This window comes from Blennius ocellaris, assembly GCF_963422515.1.
Source record: "Blennius ocellaris genome assembly, chromosome: 18".
Lineage (NCBI taxonomy): Eukaryota > Metazoa > Chordata > Actinopteri > Blenniiformes > Blenniidae > Blennius > Blennius ocellaris.
Window position 1 is genome coordinate 13,342,253 of NC_137667.1, and position 23,196 is coordinate 13,365,448.

At 42.7% G+C, this 23,196-nt stretch overlaps 1 protein-coding gene across 7 annotated transcripts in view; it reads left to right on the forward strand.

Moving 5' to 3' along the window:
* Positions 1-271: 271 nt before the first annotated feature.
* The window catches only part of LOC308143369 (DNA (cytosine-5)-methyltransferase 3A-like), a 43,627-nt gene continuing 20,702 nt past the window's right edge, over positions 272-23,196 (forward strand). For 3 of the 7 annotated variants that reach the window (XM_080514136.1, XM_080514140.1, XM_080514139.1), the window contains exons 1-6: positions 272-393; positions 6,517-6,794; positions 13,328-13,435; positions 21,464-21,587; positions 21,928-21,965; positions 22,068-22,184. In XM_080514136.1, the coding sequence (XP_080370262.1) occupies positions 6,726-6,794; positions 13,328-13,435; positions 21,464-21,587; positions 21,928-21,965; positions 22,068-22,184 (456 nt within the window). In that variant the 5' untranslated portion in view covers positions 272-393; positions 6,517-6,725. Of the gene's footprint in view, positions 394-502; positions 632-6,516; positions 6,795-12,831; positions 12,957-13,327; positions 13,436-21,463; positions 21,588-21,927; positions 21,966-22,067; positions 22,185-23,196 lie in introns of those variants that run through there. The other 4 variants (XM_080514137.1, XM_080514138.1, XM_080514141.1 and 1 more) reach the window with 4 other exon arrangements.

The window sequence follows — 23,196 nt, forward strand, 5'->3', positions numbered from 1 at the left end:
GGCGCCACACTCGCGCCTTCCTCCGCCTACTCACACCTCACACCTGTACTGCGTGTGTCCGCGTGCGCGAAGACTTTAGGACCGCGCGGAAACTCCGGTGCGGCAGCTTCTGCGGCTCGAGAGAGACAGAGAGAGAGAGAGAGAGAGATAGAGAAGGCCGGGGAAGGAGTGAAGCAGACAGGAGCAGGCGGGGTAGCGCGAGCCAGCAGCGGGGGGAGAGAGAGAGAGAGAGAGAGAGCGAGAGAGAGAGGGAGGGAGCGAGAAGACCCGGTAGAGCGCGAGGAGGGTGAGAGAGGGTGAGAGAGTGAGGGAGTGAGAAAGGAGAAAGAGAGAGAGAGAGAAAGAGCGCGACGGCCGTCAGGGTCCGGGTGCCTAAAGGGGACGGACGACACGGTAAATATAAACATTACATTTTGGCTCGTTGCGGGCAGCCGTTAAGTTGGCCACAGTCATCTCCTCAAGTCACCGCTCGCGCGCGTGCGCGCTGCGCAGCCGAGCTGTTTTTTCTTGCGCGTGAGGACGGAGCGGTGCGTTCACGGAGAGACTGAACTTGGGGACGACTTCTTCTTCCGTACGGCGCGAGGGGAGAAAAAAAAAATCACAGCAACCGGACAGCCGTTATACAACAAACGTGTGTGTACCGTTAAACGCCCCCCTCCCACTAACCCCCCCATCCTCCCCCCTCCCCCCTTGACACCGGCAGGTAACGTTACACCGGCGCGCGCTGTCCTCCTCACCCAACAGATGCAGACAGACACATCAGCGCGCGGAACCGTCGCCCGCGCGCTCCTTCGCCGTGCGCGCGCATTCGGCTGGGGTTAACGAGTGCACTCGGTCTAAAAACGCGCCCCCGCTTGTGTTTTGTCGCTGACCCAGTAAAGCTTATCAGCGCCACGCACCGGGACACGTGTCTGTCACCGGCTGCAAGCCCCGCGCGCATCCCCCGCCGCGACCACACGCCGTGTGTAAGGCCGTCCGGTAAAGGCCGCGTCAGGTCGCTCCCGGTATTCATTCTCAACCGGCCGAGCGACGTCAAGACGACGTCAGCGTCCGCGACTCAACACAGAGCAGACTTTAGGAATAAAAGTCGTAAAAGCTCATCTTCAACACACCTGCATCGTGGCGCTTATTATCCTCTTCTGCATGCGGAGGGAGAGAAACGTGATATAGATTAACTTCACGTGCACACTTTTATCATGGGTTTGACGATATTAGGGGGGGTTATCATGGTTATTCATACGTGTCAAAGTGCTTCCCGTTTTCATAAACTTTGGTTTCCCACATTGTGGTTAAAGCAGGTATTCACTCCATCACCCTGGATATTATAATGTGTGAATGCATTCAGTGGCACCATAGAAACATCATTTATTGTGTGAGTTTTACCTTGACACGTCACCTATATTCTACTGCTTTTGGCATTTTAAGAGCTTTAATGAGTGTTGAATTGTCTATAAAACGTGAGCGCTTCTGGGTCTTTACAAAAGAAAATCTGTAATTTTCAATATCTGTAAGTTCTTTTTTGACTTTACAGAGAGGCTCATGGTTGTTTTGAATTTTGACACTTCAACCGAATTACCTGTTTGGGCTCATAGATGCAGTCAGTGATTGTCTTATACTTAAGTTTATATGTGTTTTGCATGCGATGAATTTATTTGTGGTTTCGGGGCAAAATGTAAAGGCAGGCACTTTGTGTTGATGAGCAGCATTTGAAGATTTGACCTCAGATGACCCCTGTCTTTTCTCAATCCTGGCTAGAGTCTGATATCTGTGCATATTCCAAACTGTGAATAAGTTGTACTGATGAGCACACTTTGCAGTACAGACACAGTGTTGCTTCATTTTAGGACTTGGTTGTGTTTTGGGTGTCGAAAAAAAAGACTGGTATAGTTTTCCATATATAGTCATCCATCAAGCCCTTCCTGTAAGATTGATTAACATGATTTTTTTTCTTTTTTGAACAGAAAGCTTGTCATTAGAACAGAAAACAGAATAAGCCCCCCCCCCCCCCGAATCTGAACTCAATTTCTCTTTAAGAAATAGTCCTGCTTTTATTGTGATGACTTCCCTGTCTTGTGACGGCCTAACTCTCATTTCCTTTACACATCACAGAAGGCTTTTCTCTGCAACCCTCCTCCCCTCCTCCCCTCCTCTCCTCCCTCCTCCCTCCTCCCTCTAGCAGAGGCTTGTGCTTTGGGCCTTTAAATATGGTCTAATTTAAACCCCTGTTGGCATGTGCACTGGAACAATTTAGATCTGTGGATCTGTGTACAATGACTTGCTATAGGATCATGGGGCGCGTGCACGCGAGTGTGTGTGTGTGTGTGTGAGAGAGAGAGGGGGGGGGGGCCTAGAGTCTCCACACTTGGAGGAGTGAGTTGGCCTGCAGCCTGCAGCTCATGCAGGCAGCCCCCCCAGAGCGGTGCGGTGGGATATAGATGCTGCACTTCCATTTCTGCAAAGTTTCCAGCTGTGGTATTTCCACTGGTAACCCTGGCTCCGCGCCCGCCGTCTTTACAGTCGATGTAAGGCCAGAGCACAGGGAGTGACATACTGTACTCTATAGCTTGCCCAGACTCACACTGTGCTCTAAGCTAAATCACAACGGAGGCTGACTCTTTATATCTTGGCTCACGAAAATGTTACATGTGAAACTCCTTCAGTGCTCCGACTGGGATCTTGTGAAACAGGAGACGTCACATCCAGTGCAGAATCTGTATAGAAATCCATCATGTCATTTCTTTGTCAGTAACATGAGGATATACTCACAATCGCAAATTAACTTAAAGTTAAAAAAAAAAACCCAAATGAAGTAAAGTGTAAATATTGCAATGAAGACATTTCTTAAGAGTAGTGGACTCAACACTGAGAGCCGAGCTGCGATATCAGTGGTGCTGCCATGAAAGATAGTTTCTATCGTTTCTATCAAATGAGCGTTAAAGCCATGCTGCCAGGGTGGGTTTGTAAAACAATGTGCATAATGCAACTGCTATCAGAGACGTCGCTTCAACATTTCACTGTGTTCTCCACCCAAGAGTTTCATCAAGATTGGCTTTATGTTGAGATTGTCGTAATTCTCCAGAGTGATTGTTTGGTTTTGCAAAAATATAGAGATTTTCATCTCGTATACTCTGCGCCACAACAAAAAATAACAACTTTCAAGTTATTATGACACATGGAGCCTCTGAACTAAATAGTGTTGGACGCCCCTGATTTAAACTGTTAGTGAATCTGAGAATTTGCATTAATGCTTATTGTGCAGTTTAATGATATAGGATATATTTCAATCAAATCCACCTCAGGTTATTATTGATAACCCCAAGACCCTACATTCTTAATTATATGATGGGTCGTTTATTACATGTAGGCATGTATGTGGGGATAACATAATGAGGAAGATTGTTTTATTCTTACCAGCTGCAGGTCCATGATTATTTTACTAAACTGTTAAAGAAAAGTCAATACTGCAGCTAAAATTCCTCTGCTGCATGCAACAACAGAGTTTTGCTGCAAGGCAAAGTTTTTTTTTTTTTTTTTTTGACGCCTGTCATTTTTTTGTACCCGGTCCTTCCAGACGTCTTTATTCTTGTGCTGCGTTCATGCTTCACTTAAACTCTTGAGTTTTTTTTTTTTGTTTTTTTTTTCTCGGTCAGCTTGTCTGGTGCACATCAGGGTTTGGTTTGCAGGGTTCTCACTTCTCCAAATGTAGTGCAGGAGAACTGTCCCTGCAGGGTTTGTTTCAATCAAAACAAACCTGACCAGCCTGAACACACCCGGAAGATTGGTGTGTGTGTGTGTGTGTGTGTGTGTGTGTGTATGTGTGTGTGTGAGACCAACGGCCCGGGGCTCTTCAATTACTCTGCGTATTTGCAAAAGGCCAAATAAGACACCGATGCACGTGAACTCCTTTGACAAAGCGCTTCTAATGTTTTTATTGTTTCGGGCTTATGTTTTGTTTCCATGGTTAATATACTGAAACTGATTCTGGCTGAAGATGAGTTGACGCAACGGCAAAAAAATCCATGTAAGAGCAGGGGTCTTTTGCTTTTCAGTTGTTATACTGGCACTCCCACTTTTTTTGCCTGGAGCTCTACTCCGCACCTACCGGGTCACCTCAGCGCACCAGGTCCACTATAAACAGCAGTGAGAAGTGACGGGGAGGCCTTTTCAAAAGAGTTAAAACTGCTAAAATTACGCCCAAAGGCTCCTCACGAGCTTAATCCGGCCCCGCATAGCTGGAATACTTGCGTCTGACGCATCACCAGATAGCAGTCGTCGGTAAACAGGCCAAAAATGTTAAAATATAGGTCAGCTTGTTGTGTCGATGCAGCGATGATTAATTGTGGAGAAGCGAACAGTGTGGTGGCGGTCAGAGGTGAGACAGGACTGTGCAGTCAAGGTGTCTGCAGCTTGTCACATTGTGTGAGGAAACTTCAGCCTCAACAGGATCTCTCCAGTGTTGGACAGTCACACACTCAGATCCAGTGTGAACTGGGTCAAAGGTTGTCTTCAGGTGAAATACAGCCTGACAGTGAGACATTACATTGATACGAACTGAGTCTGCCGATCTGACCGACGTGTTGCGCCGCCTTTGCTTGCTCAGTCTAAATCTGCCTATCTTCCTCCTGCATCCACTTTGACTGTCAAAGAGCAATGGCCTGCAGCTTTTTTTTCATCTTTGCTAATATCTGTCACTAATGCCTTTTTGAAGCCCTCAAACGTCTCCATTGACGAAACGCACCACGTCAGAGCTGATTACAAACCGAAAGCTTATGAAAATCAGGCCTTTACTCTTAAAAAAAAGCGTTCTCTTGGGCGATGAATCTGTCCATCTGCCCTCCTCCTCCCTCTGTGCCCCCACTCTGTCGTTTTATCAATAATGAATGTCCAGCGCCCAAAAAAATAAAAAATTGAACTCCAAGAGATGAGAGGATGATGAAACAAGAGCCAATATACGCTTCAAGTACTTACAAGGTCACACACGGTCTACTCGCCACCGAGCGCCACACGCACACACACACACACACCTCCCTCGCAGCTGTGTTCCACCCGACCGTTTACAGAAACCAGCTCAGGATCTCCAGCTCGCTGTTAATGTGTGCGTCAGTCGTACTTTCATCATGTGTCGCATGGGAGCATCGCTGGCGTGTGAGACACAAACTCTTTAGCACGTAGCACGTAGCACGTAGCACGGCTCGGTGTTGGATGTATCTGTACCGGTGCATCCCTCAGCCAAATATTATATTATATTAGCGCCGTCAACTGAACAGATGTGTGTTTTGGGAAATGGTGCCGCTATAAAACTGACAGTCATAAAAAAAGCAAACATACATTTTTATGTCGTAAGGCTATTATGACAGCGTTAGGAAAGGAAATGACAGGTTTGATTGAGCGTCGTTGTACCTGTAATTTCACATTTCCTGTCAAACGCGTCTGATGTTGGAAGCAGTCAGAATACACTGACAGTGTAAACTGTTTAGGAATACACATTTTATTATATAAAACAGGAAATAAGCAATCATCAACAGCTTGGCAAATTTTGAATTTCAGTAGATTTTATAATAAGCTATTATATATGATAATAAGATATAATTTCACACTTGGTATAGTTTGCTTGAAAAAGAGCAAAAAATAAAAAGATTTGCATTTTTGTTTTACTTAGCCGAGATATGTTATTCCTATAGAACTACAAAATAAAACAGGTCAACAAATGTTGTTTTTTTAATGTAATAATATTTTGATTTAAGAAAGAAGGTTTATTTATTCATTCGTTTGTTTGTTTGTTTATATGGCACAAGTCTTTTCTAAAGGTTATGCAGTATCTACTGTTGTACTAGAATCACAGATATTTGATCAAAAATATGCATTTTCTTTTGTGGAATATGATCGATCTTTGCATTTATATATATATATATATATATATATATATATATATATATATATATATATATATATACTTTTACCCTTTTGCTAATTACTGATTGTAGTTTTTATAGTAGGAAATTTGCTTCAGTTGTATTTTAGCGGCCGAAGAGCCACAAATCAAAGAAAATAAATCAGCTACCATAGGACTTTTGCCCGTGTAATCGTTAAAAAAATGATAATCTGGGTCATATGTGAGAGTACAATTTAAAACACGCCGTGTCCACCTGCTGCCGGAAGGCTAATTATATGGGACAGTTTTATTCGGCCACATTAAATCATCGACTGACAGCCACTTTGAAGGCGACCCTGATTCCAGCAGATTCCTTTGAGGACACCTGTGTGTGTGACACACACACACACACACACACACACACACACACACACACACACACACACACACACACAGGTGTAAAGCCCTGACCTGAGCGCTGTGTGTTTGAAAGGAGGAGGATTGACTGAGGATGTGTGGAAAACAGGAGGACCTCTCGCCGTCATCCTGGCACTAAGAGTGATGTTCTACTCCGGTGTGATGAATGTCCCACTACTGTTTGTCTCTTCATGTCCCTGAGCGTCTCTTCATTCTTCTTTCAACAGATCTGGGGGGGGTGGAGGGCTGACGATCCTCTAACCGACTGACTGACAGACCGAATGAAGCTGCACCTGGTGCTCCGGAGTTCTTCGCCCATGTTTTGATTTTCTTCATTTTTTACTTTTTTTTTTTTTTTTTTTTTACTTAATTTTATTTCTGGGGGTGAAAAAAAAAACATTGAAAGCCTCTGGTATTTTTAGACCCGTTTTCTGCCATGCCGTCCAACAGTCCTGCCGCCACGGACGCGGCCCAGACGCCAGACAACGACGCCTCCAATGACCTGGTAAGATGGCGGCTGAGAGTCTTAACTTGATCTTTAACCCCCCCCAAAATGAATGAAAAGTGTCCACACCAGAAAGACGTCTCAATGATTTAGCTTAAACACATCCACACATATTTACGGTGAATTTCAAATTCATTGATATACTCATTAAATAATCTGTGGTTTTTGATTTCTGGCTACATCATTAGATTTTGTCAATCGTACTTTGATGTATTTGTCGATGAGTGAGTCGTATCAAAACGGATTCATTTACATTTAATTCAATCAATATATGTCCACAATTCTTTTGAATATGAGCTAATTTGTTTTTATCAATATATGCCAGGGGCTTATGAGCTTAAAAAGCAGACAAGAAAGAAGAAATTTTGGAAATAAACACATGCCTTGTTTTCACCATTGAATTGGCACAGATGAAGGGATGGACAATTTCCAGGATACAGATTGTGAAAAGCAAGCTTTCTTATGCCTTTTAACACGTTTTGTCTCAAATTGCTCATACATACAGACATACAGACATACATTTTGGGTTTTCTTGTCTTGATTTTTATTTGGATATAGTAAATCATCCAAAATCATCCGATGAGCCTGTGGATTGTGTTTTTGCATTTATTTTTTTTTTTTGAAGGGCTTCTGTGACGCTGCAAAAACTAACCATTGATCCATGGAAATAACGTTTAATATGGTAGAATATATACGTCAGGATGTATTGCATTTATATTTGGTAGAACGAGCAGGTTGTTACCTTGTAATTGTCATCTAAACATCTGGTTTTCTGTTGGGAGTTTCAGTCACAGGCAGGTTCCCGAAGCTTAAAAAAACTGAGGCGCTGCTCCTTTTTCAGCAATGGACAGGCTGCAGCTCTCACAGTCCGGGCAGTTGTTCTTTTCGAAAGCTTTGCTCGCCACGTTTACAATGAGCACAAGTTACAAACTCCAAAGCCAGTGTGAAGACTGAAAAGACGGACCTCCAGGGCAACATGTTGATCACGAGGACTGTGTTTTATCCAGCCTCGTCTCCAAAGCCTCCAGGTCACAGTGTGCTTGGAAAGAAGTTGCTGTTGGTTTGTGTCTCAATACATTCGAGGCCTGATCTGTCCCCAAGAGGACTAATGAAGTGTACAAACAGTGATGACAGCGCCACTTAAACTCCCTTTGAAAGTAGATATTGTGTGAAAAATTCAACTTTTATTTGGGCGAGCAGCATATGTTGTAGATTGCTAACTTTTACTCAACACTTGATTTTTTGTGGTTTTAAAGATCCGGGCGGCCAAAAGTCCGTTAATGCAGCAAATGTTCCCGGGGATCTGTGAGAGGCTTTTTATTTGAGGAACACAATATAGGTGAGGGACTCGCAAGCTTGAAGATATATGTGAGGCTAAGCGGGGTTATAAGTGACAGGAAGTCTCTAAAAAAAACAAAAGTTAAATAAATCTTTATGGACATTTTTTTAAATGACTTTATATTGAAAGTAAAACTTCACAATCATGTTCAAATCAAACTCAAGTGAATTCACTGTGTCTTTGATAACTCTTAAAATGACCTTTTCTGTTATTATGAATGTACTAATAGCTGTTATTCAGCCACAGATGCTGTTCAAGCCGTAACATTTTCACGACAGCCGTCATTATCACTCCTCCTCTGCCTGCGCTCCAAGGCCCCCCCAATAAGAACCTGGCAAGTAACTCTGCTGTGCGTGTCTGTAATCATTAAACGTACAGTTATTGATTGACATCAGTGCAGGCTTTTCTGCATTCCACACGTTCACCCACCCATGTTGCGGGTCGGACCAGTGCCTGGGTTTTAGTATTAAAGTCCTTATCTTTGTGTTCAGCGAAATTAACAAGCTCACAAATACCTCGAAGCTCATTCAGACAGGTGAAAAAAAAATGTCTCCTTTCCATTGAGCGCTCTCCCGGAGCGTGAATCTGCCAGAAGCTTGAAGTTCACTCTATAGTGCTTCTATATAAAGACCCGTCTCACTCACTCACTCTCTTCCACATTCACACGCTGGCGCCGAGCCAAAACAAAGTTTCCCCTTATAGAGTGGTTCTTCTTTTTTTTTTTTTAACTTCCTGCGATTTAACTCCGGCAAAGAGTCAAGACAAGCCCAGAGGAGAAGCTGGAGGAAATCGCAGAGATTGGAGGCAAGAAATGATTGGCTTTTCCCCATTTGTTGGGAAAAGTACAGGCAGTCTGTTGATGTTTCATCTTGACGTGACTTTTCTGCAATTTTTATGTAGAATTTAGGATACAGGATTACTACTTTCTCTATATATGTAACCTGCTGTATGTTCATGAAGCTTGACTCCTCTGTAGGAACGTATAGATGCATATTTTACAATAGAGCCTCGGCTCATAAATCGACTTGATAGTACCATTTAAACGGTCTTGTAAGTTCTTTTATTCTTCTCTTGACAAAAGAGGTTCTTTTACTTTATATCAAACCGAAGGTGGAAGTTTAAACGGATCGAAGTGTCAGTATAAATTGCTCCATTTAACCACACCTTGTGTGTCCAGCTTTTGTAGACATCTGAACCTTTTAAAAGAGATTTAAAGATTATTGGTTGGCTGAAGAAAAAAAACAAAAAACCCAAACAAACTTGGAGCTTGAAAACTATTTGCTCCTTTTTCAGCAATTGACCGGCTGCAGCTCTCACAGTCCGGGCAGTTGTTCTTTTCGAAAGCTTTGCTCGCCACGTTTACAATGAGCACAAGTTACAAACTCCAAAGCCAGTGTGAAGACTGAAAAGACGGACCTCCAGGGCAACATGTTGATCACGAGGACTGTGTTTTATCCAGCCTCGTCTCCAAAGCCTCCAGGTCACAGTGTGCTTGAAAAGAAGTTGCTGTTGGTTTGTGTCTCAATACATTAGAGGCCTGATCTGTCCCCAAGAGGACTAATGAAGTGTACAAACTGTGATGACAGTGCCACTTAAACTCCCTTTGAAAGTAGATATTGTGTGAAAAACTCAACTTTTATTTGGTTGAGGAGCACATGTTGTAGATTGCCAACTTTTAATCATCACTTGACTTTTTGTGATTTTAAAGGTCTGGCTGCCAAAAGCCAAACCTAAGTCTAGAGCATTTTAATAAATAAAAAAAATTAATTATAGCAACTGCTTCTTTTATTAAAAGCAGTATCGTGAGTTACAATGATTTAGGAAACGTGTGCCTCGCTAAAGATTAATATTAGATAACAACAACAACGAAACAATCAAGATAAACTACAATGGATGAACGCCTCTCATGTTGCTGTCAGGAAGACTGACTTAGTTCAGGGTCGACAAAATGCTCCTGCAGTAAACAGGACTTTAGTGAAACTGTAACCAGTGTTGGCTTATGCTACAACAAACATTTAGCATGAGAGCAGAATGAAATGTCAAATGTGAAAAAAGAGTAAAAAGGCCACTGATTCTTCAGTAATGGATTCTGTGTTGCTAATTTTAAGAACAGCAAGATATCGCTCTATTCATTAGAGTTCATGTCGTAAATATAATGTAAAATACAGAAGGAATGTAGTCCCACATTTGGCTTTTTGAGACCTATGTCGACCAATGTCAGGTGAATTGTTTGATACAGACAAAAGGTGGTTAAGAATAATCACGTACATGAGAGAGAGAGAGAAAGGAGGGAGGGAGAGAGGAGACCGTAGGGAAGGGGAGGAATGAAAGAGGACAAGCTGTCTGCCGCTGATGGGATCCTCCTCTGCCTGCCTGGTTTGCAGTCTGGTTGCTTAGCAACTGCGGTGGCCTAAAATAACCTGCCGGGAGACAGAAATAGACTAAAGATATATGGACAGATTGACTGCTGTGTGTGTTTGTGTGTGCTGTCACGTTTTCACAGGGAATCTGATCCTGTGGTGTTTCAGCTCCAACCGTTCTGTCTGTATTTGACTTAAATTAAACTTTCACATTTAAAAAAATAAATAAATATACATATAATATATATATAAACACTGTGCCTCTGACTTGTGCATCACACACATCAGGATATCCTCATACACGCCCGTATTCCCGCGGCCCGGTGCCATTACCCAGTCCGGCTGGTTGCTATGCTGATCGTCAGGGAAGTGACATCAGGATGTTTAGTCAGCACGGCGGCCCCATCGGAGACAGTTGCTAAGCAGTTTCTGCACCTTAGCAACCACTCCACTGTCGCGTAGCCACAGGGTCCGGCAGAGGGGAACAGACGAGGACGTTTGTACAAACAGAACCCTGACAGCAGCAAGTATAAAGTGGTGGGGTGGTGTGTGTGTGTGTGTGTGTGTGGGGGGGGGGTGTCAAACCAGAGGTTTCTGATTTGGAAGAGCATTTGTATTGCAGTATTAGAGTTACCAAAGGTGCTCCAGTGTTGAATTCCCACATCAGGGTTACGCTGCGCTTTCATCATGTCGCATTCTTGTCTTGAAATCAACGTCGTGTCATCAACTGCATTCTCATTTGCACTCACCCAGCGTGAGAGGTGCTCCTACAATGAAATGTGATTGATAGGCATCATGTTTACTGATGAACTTATTATTCATAGCAGCTGTGGAAAAAATGATGCCCTGAGTGTTGGTAAGAAGCTTCCTGCACAAACGTTGACTGCCCTGCTCATTAATGCCTCTTCATTTCAGAAGGACAGTTGTGTTTTATTTTTCTTGCTTACACAAATAAATAAATTGCTTTTGCGCATATTTTGTAATTGCACATTTGACTTTGTATGTAGTTTGTTTAGTTTCATATGACACCTAAAAAGACAGGACTGTTCATATGCGTACATTGGGTTTTCATTTCAATTGTTTTTTTAATTAATCATTTACTGTCACATGTATAAATCCCCAGCTTCAACTGGATGCAATTTTGAGAATGTCCTTTTTGAATAGTGGGTGGAACGTTTATACGCAACTCATAAAATCAACAAATAAAACCCGAGGCCTCAGCAGGGAAAGTAAACGGCGGATACTTTTTATGACGTATGGCCCATTTGTTGTATTCCTGTCCACATCACTCACCTCTATCATGGTGAGCAGGCAGATAGGGGGACATCTAATTAGAAGCAGATCTGTGTCTATCTGTCGGTTCCACTTCAGCAGTACAAGAGTTTCATTTTACTCTCTGATATCCGCAACTATTATTAATTTTTTTGCCCGGGGCAGTGATGAGCAAAAAAAAAAAAAAAGAGTCCTCAAATATGACTGGACTGCGATGAAAGTCTCTGCTGCTGCAAATTTGATCCTCCCAGCGGAACTTCAATTACTTTTCAAGTAACAGGCGTTATCTCTTCCACGATAACCCCCACATTAGGGTGGTAAGTGTTTAATTAAAGGTGCAACAGGTGCTGCCTATTTTAGTTTCATGTGGCCCCTCGGGGCCCGTATAAATCTGAACCAGACCAAAGCCCTTCAACAAGTCCGACTGGAACTGATGTAAAAATAGAAATGCTGGCCCGGACTGAACTTTGACTGGACCCTGAGAGTTGAAGTTTACAGTATTAGGAAACTACTGTACTCTGTCTAATCTGACCTGATCTGAACAATAAATTCAAATTGAGCTGATGTTTTCCAAGAAATATTAAACATCCTGGTTTCAGTATCAGGAAGGTTTTTGTTTTTTTGCTGTGTTGGGGTTGAAAAGTGGCTTTATTGGTTTTGCAAATCCCTGTGAATTATTTTGAACTATTCGTTGAATCCATAAGCCTCAACGCATACTCTCATCAGAAATATAACCCCCCACATCAAACTTGAAAACCCGTGTTTACTTTCTGCCTACAAAGGGATGGAGAGAACATGCAGACTCCACACAGAACGCTGCAGCTGAGCCGCGTTCAGAAAGGTTCTTCCACTTCAGCAGCTCGGTCTATTTTAACGTCCACTACACTCACTGTCTCGTCCACACACAGGTGCAGGAGGCTATTTCTGTTCTGAATATCGCTGTAAAATTACACCGCAGCTCAGCTCCAACTCAGCTGAAACACAACGGCACTTTTACTGCGCCGCGAGCTGAGCGGACAAATCTTCACCAGCTGCTGGGATTATTCCTTTATTCCAGCGACGGAGACTCAATACAAGCCAGAGCGGGGAAACATTGGTGGTGTTACCTAGTTTTCCACAGGTTCACGAGAGAGTTCAAATTATGAATCAAGACATCATTACTTTTATTTTCCATCTTGCCATCAGCGTTGAGTTCCGTCTCTGCTTAGATTTGTTCAGATCAGGTTGTACCTGTTGTGTATCACTTAACAGTTTTCTCCTTCGTACTTGGAAACATTTTGAAATGTTTGTGTTTTTTTCCCCAGTGGCATGTTCATGCGTTTTTATTTTCCCCAAGTGGAAACTCCATAAAGTCTGTGAAATCCTGTCTTTCCTGGTTGGTTATTACCACTGCTATCAACCATGTGTTACCCCCCCTTATTAGATTTATCCTGCAGTTCTGTCCGTACCCTGGAGTGTTTCTATAGCGTGGCGCCTTTCAAAGCGTTCCCGCTGCTGACATCAATTATAACTTCATACGGTCACGGCTCTCCGTTTGATGTGGGCTCTGTGTAATTGCCCAGAGTGAAGACGGAGCCGACCAGGACAGTCCAGAGGAGGGGACGCCAGCCAGCCCCCGCAGCAAGCGCAGAGTGGGTCGTCCCGGCAGGAAACGCAAACAGCTGCTGCCCGTGAGTACTACAATCAGTACTACAATCGGTACTACAATCGGTACTACAACTGTAGAACTGCGACAAAGTGACAAATTCATATCTGTGTGATGTTTCCTGAAAGTGCTTTGCTTCCCTTTTTGCCACTTTGTACCAAAGAAAAAATGTCTCTGGATGCATTAATTAAAGATCACATTTATTTTAACATTAAAGTGACACTTCACTGTGTTTAATAGTCATCTTTATGGTTATTACAGCAGCTGGTATGGGTTTTGAAGCGTTATAATGACTCATTCATTCCACATTTGAGGAAGATTCCATTGACTTGTGTTTGTTGTGGTTGATATGTAAACTCTGCCTCCACATGGGACTCTAACCTTATCATTATTTTCACTCAGCGTGGCTCCAAACCTCCACATTTTTTACATTAGCATCAAATCTCGGGATGAAATATACAGCCAAAGTTTTATATTAATAAATAAATAGATTATTGGAATCCATTGAAAAGATCATTGCCAATTATTTACTAACTTCAAGACTTGGAAACACCCCAAATGCAACAGAAATGGTAAATGAACCACCTCAGACTGTGTGCAGTTTATCAATTCCTCTTAAGCGGACCAGAGCAACAATGTGAAAAGCTCCGGAAAAGAAAAAACAAAAAGACATTTTGCTGGCCAAGCAGATTTTGAATCAGTCGGAGAACTTTACTAGAACCTTAAAAAAAGAACACACACACAACATTGTTTTTAATTGTGGAAGGAGTGTTTCTTGGTGTCCTCAAAACCACGACATTCAGTGAACCGGGGGCCTCATGGGACCAGAGTATCTGTGGATATAAACCCTGCAAAAACAGCCATTCTATGAATTTCTACACCCTTGAATGATCAGGTTCAACTTCAGCGTTCTGGAAGTAGACGCTTTGTGAGTGAACGTGAACTCGGGTCACACGTTGTTCCCCGTTTCACTGCAGCATTTGTCACGTCACTGGTTACTTGGGGCCGAGGGTCCAGCGCTCGCCCACATTCCTCGTGTAAGTCCGGCTCGGGGTTTTAAACTGGCAACTTTCCCGCGAGCGCTTAATGGAAGCAGTCGAACTTTAAAGGGCAGTAACACAGAGCTGTATTCTCTGTGTGTCTTTGTACACGTGCACGTACACAAAGACACACAGGGGCATAGGGGAATCAAACCTGCAACCTTCCAATTGAGAGATGAGCTGCCGTACCAGCTGAGCCACAGCTACTCAATATTAAAAGAGTGTGTCGTGATGTTGGTCGTAATATCTGCAAAAGTAGTCAAAGCAGTAATGATAATGAAAACAAGCAGGCTTTGGGGATTTTTTTTTCTTCTTTTTTTAGCATCAGTGGTAAAATAAAGAGACTTTTCACTGCAGGAACCTTCCCTGAGAACTCAGAACCATCACAGGAACGTGCATCTCAACAGCTGGACCCACGGTCCAAATTTAGAGACACTTTAAAAAGGTCCCGATCCTCCATATCGTCTATATCTTTGCAGCTGTTGCCCACCCGTCGTTCATTTATCTGCCATTGTTCTCTGATCAAACGGGGACTGAAGCATTTGTAGCATTTTGGATCTGTTTTCTTTTCAAATGAGGATAAAATCAATTTGTTTTATTGCGTCGCTCCTGGTTTGACTCTGGTGTTCTTCAGATCAACCACAAAAACGTGACACGTATCAGACTTGAACTGTGGCTCAGTTGGCAGAATAATAGACCGGTGATGTCGTGGGGACGGAGATGGACTCTGCAGGCGGCGTTATAAAGAATTTCTGCTGGGATGAATAGAATAGATTCAAATAGAATACAACAGAATAAAATACTTTATATGTCATTAAACGTGTGATATAATGAAATTGCAGGTGCTGCTCCCTTTATCGTCAGTAAAGTGCGCAGAAGTACACTTAAAATCAATAGTACTTGTAATAATCTAAAAATAAAGTAGTTTTTGGAAATGGTTTTTTAACCATATAGCGCTTTTATAGCGCTTGAGCAGAACCCAAAGCATTGTTAACACCTTCACCCATCCACACACACCGGTGGAGGTGGCTGCCATGCAAGGTGCTCAAGGGAATCAAACCCACAACCTTTCAATTGAGAACCAACCTCGCCACAGCAACGTAAACAACAGGCAATACATCACATGTTAAAACTTTTGACCATTTTCTGAAATAATATGTCAGCATGCTGGATTTGAAGGGAATGTGTGATCAGATCACACACACACACACACACACACACACACACACACACACACACACACACACACACACACACACACACACCTCCAGGTGGAGCCGTCAGTGACACCGGAGCCTCACTACTTGGTCCTCACTCAGCTTTACTTTATCTCAAGCAGTCACACGCATTATATTGCAGTATTTCAGCAGTATTTCAAGCTATTTTTTTTCCATTTTCTCACTTATTCACCTTCGTCTTTTTTAGTTTTGTGTTTGTTTTTTGTTTTTTTTTGTCATAAGGATAGGTGTTAGCCAGTTTCTGTTCCTCCCCCCCTTGTCTGAAGGCATGTGTGCAGCAGCTGCCGGGCGATCACACTCGTGTACGTACGTGCGTTACACTAGAAAGAGCCTGAAGTACAGTCTGAGATGTTTTGGTGCCGTTCCCAACATCCACGCAATGATTTTTCCACGAAAAGCCGCTCGCAGGCACGGGCCACTCGTCTTGTCAGCCCATATGAATAATGAGTGTCTACGCACGCTAATGCTCGGCGAGGGTAAATGGTAATTATTGCAAACTACCAGGGCCGTAACTTAACTGAAACACGACTTGATCAGCAGAGCTTTGGGTTTGCTTTCAGCGCCGAGAGGCAGATCGGCCGGCTTTCATTTGATGTTTCCGGTGTTGCGCTCAAACCACAAAGCTCACAGAGACACTGTGGAAAAAATTGTGGTTACAGTGTTTTTTAGAAAGTGTCAGGACTTACAGTGGTGTGTGTGAAACTACTTTCTCAGAACCCCCCCCCCCAAAAAAAAGGTTGATTTTCATATTTGGACCAGTACAAACTGGTTCAAATATGAAGTAACCGTGATTATAAGATCACCCCTCCTCTTTTTTTTCTCCTAAAAAAGGCTCCTATTTTAAACATTTGCCAAAAACTTTTGTTTCGGTTTTCTAAAAGAAAAATAGTGAAAAAACAAACAAGGATTAAACAGTCTGGCGTTCACATTGTTAAATATATGTAACACACACACACACACACACACACACACACACACTATATATATATATATATATATATATATATAAAATACAGTCTTCCGGTCCACAGCCGACTCCTCCTCCCATAGTGCTTCATCCTTGCTAGGTATCACAACCAACATGTTCTTCTTATTTCTGAGTGCTCCATGCTGTTGTTATGCAAAACCTGGCATAGCAACAGAATATTGGAACTTGAATATAAGAAGACCCCACTTTTTCATACCCGTTTCCAGGGAAAAGGAGTGTTATGTGGAGCCATGTGATTTCTGCGCATTCTTGTTTTGATTGAGGAGAAATGTCAGACGGGCCATGAAGTTCATTGTCATCACTGTAATTGTGTGTATTTCTCACAAAAGCTTAAGTGGAATGTTTCATATTTTGTTTCATATCGTGCTTGTATTTAGAAATGATTTTTTAAGTCAATAATGAAACACCCATCAAAATCCAAACTGTGTTTACAAAAATGTATCTTCTTTTTGTTTCATTTTCATTATCAAGCAAGTTTATTACTTTGTACATTTGTTGTGGCCAACTTAATTTGATGCTTTTTGCAATGCACACCATATTTTCTGGACTATAAGTCACATTTTCGTTTGTTTGGCTCTCCACGTCACGATTAAAAAGCCACCAATATCCCGAAATACACCGATACTTGCAATCTCAAACCACTCGATGTCACTATATGACGACATAATGCTGCAACACCATTTGATTGACTGAAAAAAGCTAAATGTTGCCCAAAAGTGAAGCTACAGGGCAAAAAACTGAAAAAAGAAAAGAAAAAAAAAGACGTTGAAGTGTCGGGGAAGCTGCGAGGGTTGAGAAAAATACGACATAAATTGGAACGGTGATGAAAAATGACCAAGAAGGCAAACTGTGGTTGAAAACGTCACGGCCAGAGCTGAAGGAACAGACAGACTCACAGATGGTTCTTAAACAGGAGCTGCTGGCAGACAATTATTGACAGTCCTCTTATGTCTGAACATGAAAAAAAAAAAATACATATTGTATAAGTTCTTATCCTCTCCGTGATGCAGCCAGCAGTTAATATATAACCAGTTGATGGATCGTGACTATTTATGACCAATTTTGCAGGAAGTAATCGCTGATACCAACCTCCCACACTGTGAAGATCTTAAGAAACTTTTGCTGCTTGGTTTTCATCGCGAGATGCAAAACACTTGTTTCTATAGATCACAACACACCTCACTGGTTATGGACCTCCAAAACAACTGCTTCATATAGATTACATGTATATATGACCATATAGGGTTTTCTAAAAAAGACTTCACATTGTGTTTGTCCATCACATTTTCTGCTTTTGTCCTTGTAGAAGTGAGGAAACATGAACAAATATTAAGATAAAGAGGTATTTAATAGTTAATAGTTCCAACACCTTTTAGCCAGTGGCTAAACAACTAGTCCAGTTGTGTGCGTACGAGTACAGACATGTTTTGGATTGTTTGGTTTTGGTTTCGGGAAGTGTAGTTTGTTGTTGTCCTGCTGTGCTCTGGTGCCATAATGCAGGTGCGTGTGACAAATGAGCGTTGTAACTCCAGAGTGTGCTAAAAGAGGAATAAACGGCCACAGTTGTGCACCACCAGCGTCGTCCCTTCTCCCTCCGTCCAAACCCCCACATCAGAATCGGAGCCGACACACTGCGTTTGTCCCCAGCAGACACCCGGCCACAAGTTAGCGAGTGAAACTCCATAATCAGCCAGGCTTCTCAACAACGGTTCGGACGATAACGTTGGAAGAAGGTAACAGTATTGTCTTATCTCGTGTTCTTCCAAAGGATGAAATAAAATCACGGGATCACCAAACTGAATAAATTAATAAAGGCAGTTGTCATGTCCCCCCGTGTCCCTGTCTACGTTTGGCCGAGGTCAGAAATCTCAGATCGCTCTGGTTGGTCTGTACGACGGTCCCGCAATGGCTTATTTGGTTATTTCAGGAGCACTATTGTTTTATTGTGTGCTACATCCTGCCCTCACCTCGCCCTCTCCTTCAGTCACATCAAAGTTCCATCCCTCTGAAAGCCTCCTTTTAGTTCTATATTTCCCCACACGGCTGAGGTCCGAGCCTGTGAGCCGTGGAGTGAAAACGGGTACTTTCCACGATGCCTCGTTTGTGGTGTCACAATCTTGTTTGAAGAAGATTAACGGCAACAAAGAAAAAAAGGAAGCGCAGAGCTCCAGGCTAACTTGTCTCGTTCTGTGGAGTGGCACAAAGTGGCCAAAGTAGGTTGATCAAATGGCACAACAGGGAATTTAGGGAGGTTTTTTTTTTTTTTTTTTGGTTGGTGTTTGGAGAACGTAAACATTTCCTGTATATCCTGCATCCAAAGTTCCCTTGTTTAATTTTGAGGTGTGATGTTTGGCAGTCATGCCAAACATGTTTTAATAGCGACGGCATCAAAAGGAGAAATCGAGTCACTTCCTTAACAAACAACGTCAACTCATAATGTACGCCTTGACTGCGCAACAGAACAAAACCATTCATAAATAATATGATCAAGTTCCTCAGTCGTTTTGTGTGTGTGCGTGCGTGCGTGTGTGTGTGTATGCACAAACTTTATTATAGCAATTTGATTATATTCATATCATTTTTAAAGGTACTCTCTATGTCTCCTTATGAATTATAAGGACTGGTCGAGGAGACCGACAGCCATTTATGGTGACTGGTTCCGGGTGTCTGTCTCCATCCTTGCACTAAATCCTCTGTGTACAAATTCAAAGCTGCATTAAGCAATACCCTCAATCAAAAGTGTTTCCACGCATGTCTGCAGCCACATTCAAAGTGGAGCTTTGGTTCGTCGTCCCAAACGAAACCCGCCGCGTGCACTTGCTCTCACAAAAGGAAGTGTACAGTCGGCTCAGTCAAGCCGGCTGTACACTTCCTGTTGAGCGGGTAAATGACAGAAAGTCGAAGAACGTCGAGCTCATAGCAGCCCAGAGGTATTTTTCTCAGGAGTCTGTGGACCAAACCAGGGCTGACATGAATTTACGTTCGACATGTGACCAAAAAGATGACTGCAAGTCCAGATTCCTCTGTTTCTGCTGAATGTGTAAGTAGTCAGTTGTTTGCCTAAAAGTTAGCCGATCTAGTGTCAGATTGCTTAATGCAGCTTTAGTTTCATTGACGGGTTTTTAAACTATGAACGCTAAAGCCTCGCGCCCCCAGACGATAAACGCCGATGCACCCATTTTATATTGTAGAAGTATTTTCATTTTGTCTCAGTTAATTCATTCAGTGATTGTATCTTGCACGAGTGTAAAGATTTTCTGTGAGCTTAGTTAATATGAATGTATACAATGTGTAATTTAAGAATAGTACATAGCAAGTGTTAACAGTGATTTCAACCTTTTGACTCAATCGGTAAATTAATGATGAACTTGTTGTACCTTTGTGGGAAATGCTATAATACAACGTGTGTTCTTTTAATAAGTCAGAATCAGATCCGTCTGTTTCATTTCATGATGATTATGACGACGCCAGAGTCTTTGTTTGACTTTAATGAGAGCTGACCGACAGGTATTACTTGCAGCCCTGTTTGTTTAAACAAACCATGTGTTTAATGATCACAGCTCTATGTGTAAATATGAAGGCCTTCATGCTCTTACACTCATCTGCACCTCTGCGTTCTTTCAGAGCACATCAAACCTAACATTAGATCACTCAGACAAACCCAACAAGTTATTCAGTCTTGTGCTTACGTTATGTTTCTGCCTCCTGAGATGTGACTCTTAACAGTCTCATTCTCAAGTGGTTCAGGAAAACAAAGAATTCAGGAGCAGGAGAATGAGCAAACCGCCTGGATGTGAACCCGGGCCACCTCACGATGCGGTGCCAACAAATAAAACAGTTTTAGAGTTTTAAGGTTGTTTTCTTTGACACAAAGAGCTTCCAAGCTAATCCAAATACTCCTTTGTGTCAGAATGTCCTTTCTTTTAACTATTTATATGAAAAATGTATGCTGATGCAGTTTAGTCTGTCCTGGGGCCTGTTTAGGCAGGTTTTCTTTCCCCCGTTCCCTGTTCCCTGCCTCTCAACAGGCCTCAGTGGCTCATTATACCCTTTGTTAGCTTGTTAGGGCAAACCTGCGTTCCCGTAGCCTTTGAGCTTGACGTTCACCCCGCGTCTCCACTCTTTAACTACCCCAGCTATAAAATCCGTTAGCAGCACTCACATACAGACACGACAGCCCCGCTGGTCTCTGGTCTTTTAGAGCCACAAAGATTCTGGCGTCATTAATGGCGGTCAGCTCCAAGATAACATGCTGAATTAGCTGTAGGAGACTGTTTGGCTCCACCATTGAACGAAACTGCGTGTTTGTCATCTTGAAAAATTTCAGAATATCCTTGTAATTTGTTGCCGTGGCCACTGACGTTCAGCTCATTTTACATCTTTTATGAACCTGTCACAAGCATTCTCATCCAACATGTGTTCCCCCCGAACATGTCCCCATGAATCATTAACACTCTTTATAACATCAATGTCACATTGCTGCCCTCACATCAGGTGTGTGCATGTGTGTGTGTGTGTTAACAGGGGTTGGCGGTGTTTATTACATTGATCCAATGCAGACACACTCCTGGCCATACCTGCTCTCCATTATACTAACAAGGCCTGACTTTAAAGTTTGCCCAGCGACTGTAGTAGCTTTCTGATTACACGTATACATGTGCCGTACATGTGTATAGAGTCTGTGCGTACGTACGTGTGTGTGCATAATTACCGTGCTTGTGCAGCCTTTGAAGAGTCCCGACGAGGTCGAGCGTCAGTTTCCTCAGACTGCTCTGTCTGTTTCCCAGGAGATGGCGACCTCTGACCCCTGCGCAAACGCCCCCCCAACCCCACCCGAGGACCCGGAGCCCTCGCCCTCCCCTCGCAAGAGGCGCGGGCGTCGGAAACTCGAGCAGGCCGAGAGGAATAAGGGTATATAGACTTTTAGCACCGTCGTATCGTTTTGAAAAAAATAAGACTCTTTGAACTCTTTGAACTTCATATTTGATTTAAAGGGAGTCGGTAGCCGCATGTATTCTGTTTGACTCCTTTATGTCTGGAAGGTGTATTGACGGTAATGATGGTCAGAGCTCTATAAGCATAACAGCCTAATCCCTTCCAGATTGCAGCGTTAAGGGACACCTTGACTTTAAATACGGACGCCTGGGCGAAGTGATGAAAAACCACGACTTTTAAGTTCTCATTAAAGCTCCTGCTATATGTCTTTACAAATGAGCCATTTCCTGCAACGTTTGTTTTGTTTTTCCCGCAGACGAGCCAGACGAGAGAAACTGCGACTCTCCCAGAGAGGTGAGGAACCGACCGTTTCTTTTCTGGTTCCCACCTCCGAAATAATCCAGCTCCAGCCCCTCTTGGACATCAAGTGTGTAACGCCTCTCGGTGTGTGTGCAGGGCGAGACTGGCAGGCTGCGGAGGAGGCCGGTCCCCAGAGTAACTTTCCAGGCTGGAGATCCGTACTACATCAGCAGGAGACAAAGAGAAGAATGGCTGAGCCGCTGGAAGATGGAGGTGGGAGACAAACTGGTCTCTGAATTTACAGCTACACTGAGAAATACTTATTCCAGAGCACCAGTGAGGGGGGAAAAAACCAAAACATGCTCCTTAAACTCAGAGGAATGCTAATTGGAAAGAGTTTAATCAAAGGCCAAGCTGAGAAGATTTACATGCGGTCGAACTGGTTTTATATATGAATGCTTTTGTTTTTTTAAAGCAATCAAATAACAGTAGACATAAGCTGCGGTTTGCTTTCCTCAAGGCCTTGATACAACTTTCATATGGGTACGAGTTTTATTATGAATCATTGAATTATTTCCTGTGTTTAGGATATTAACTCTGAATGTGCTGTTATTGTTAAATGTTCATTTTAATCAAATAAAATGAAAGCGGAGTTCCAGATTTTATTTTTTGTTCTGTGAAAAAACACAACGCAACTTATCCATATCAACATTTGTGTTTTGTAGAACTTAGATTAAACCCTCGTTACAGTTGTTCCATTTGTTTTTAATGAAACTTCTTTTTTTTTGAAGTTCATCTTAATCAAACAGATCAATCAGTTAATCTTGAAGGGATAAGTAAGAAGAGATCCTGAAAAAAAAAACCATTAAAGCCCAACATTTTTCAATCCTGAACCTGTTTATGTTGGTGTTTGTGACCCTGGTGTCCGCCGTCGTCCTCCCCTCTTCTGCTTTCATGTTGTTTTTTTTATTTGTTTGTTTACATGGAAGCAGGTAGCACATGTCAGTTTGTTGACAGTGAAACCTACTCTTTTCATATTTTGGGCGTCCTTTCACAGTGATTATAACGTTATAAAGCGAAGTGAAGTCATGGACAGTAAAAAAAAAAGAAAACTGCTCTGTGCAGCTGTGGAGGCCTTTTTTCACGCACTGCTTGTCAAAGAGATTTCATCCCTGGTTGATTTTTGACAGGCATTGCACTACAGTGCACCCAAGCTCTTTATCAGCTTTGTTTCTCGGCTTCTATATAAAAGGGCCTTTTGGTCCAGCGTACCCTCAGAGTGTCC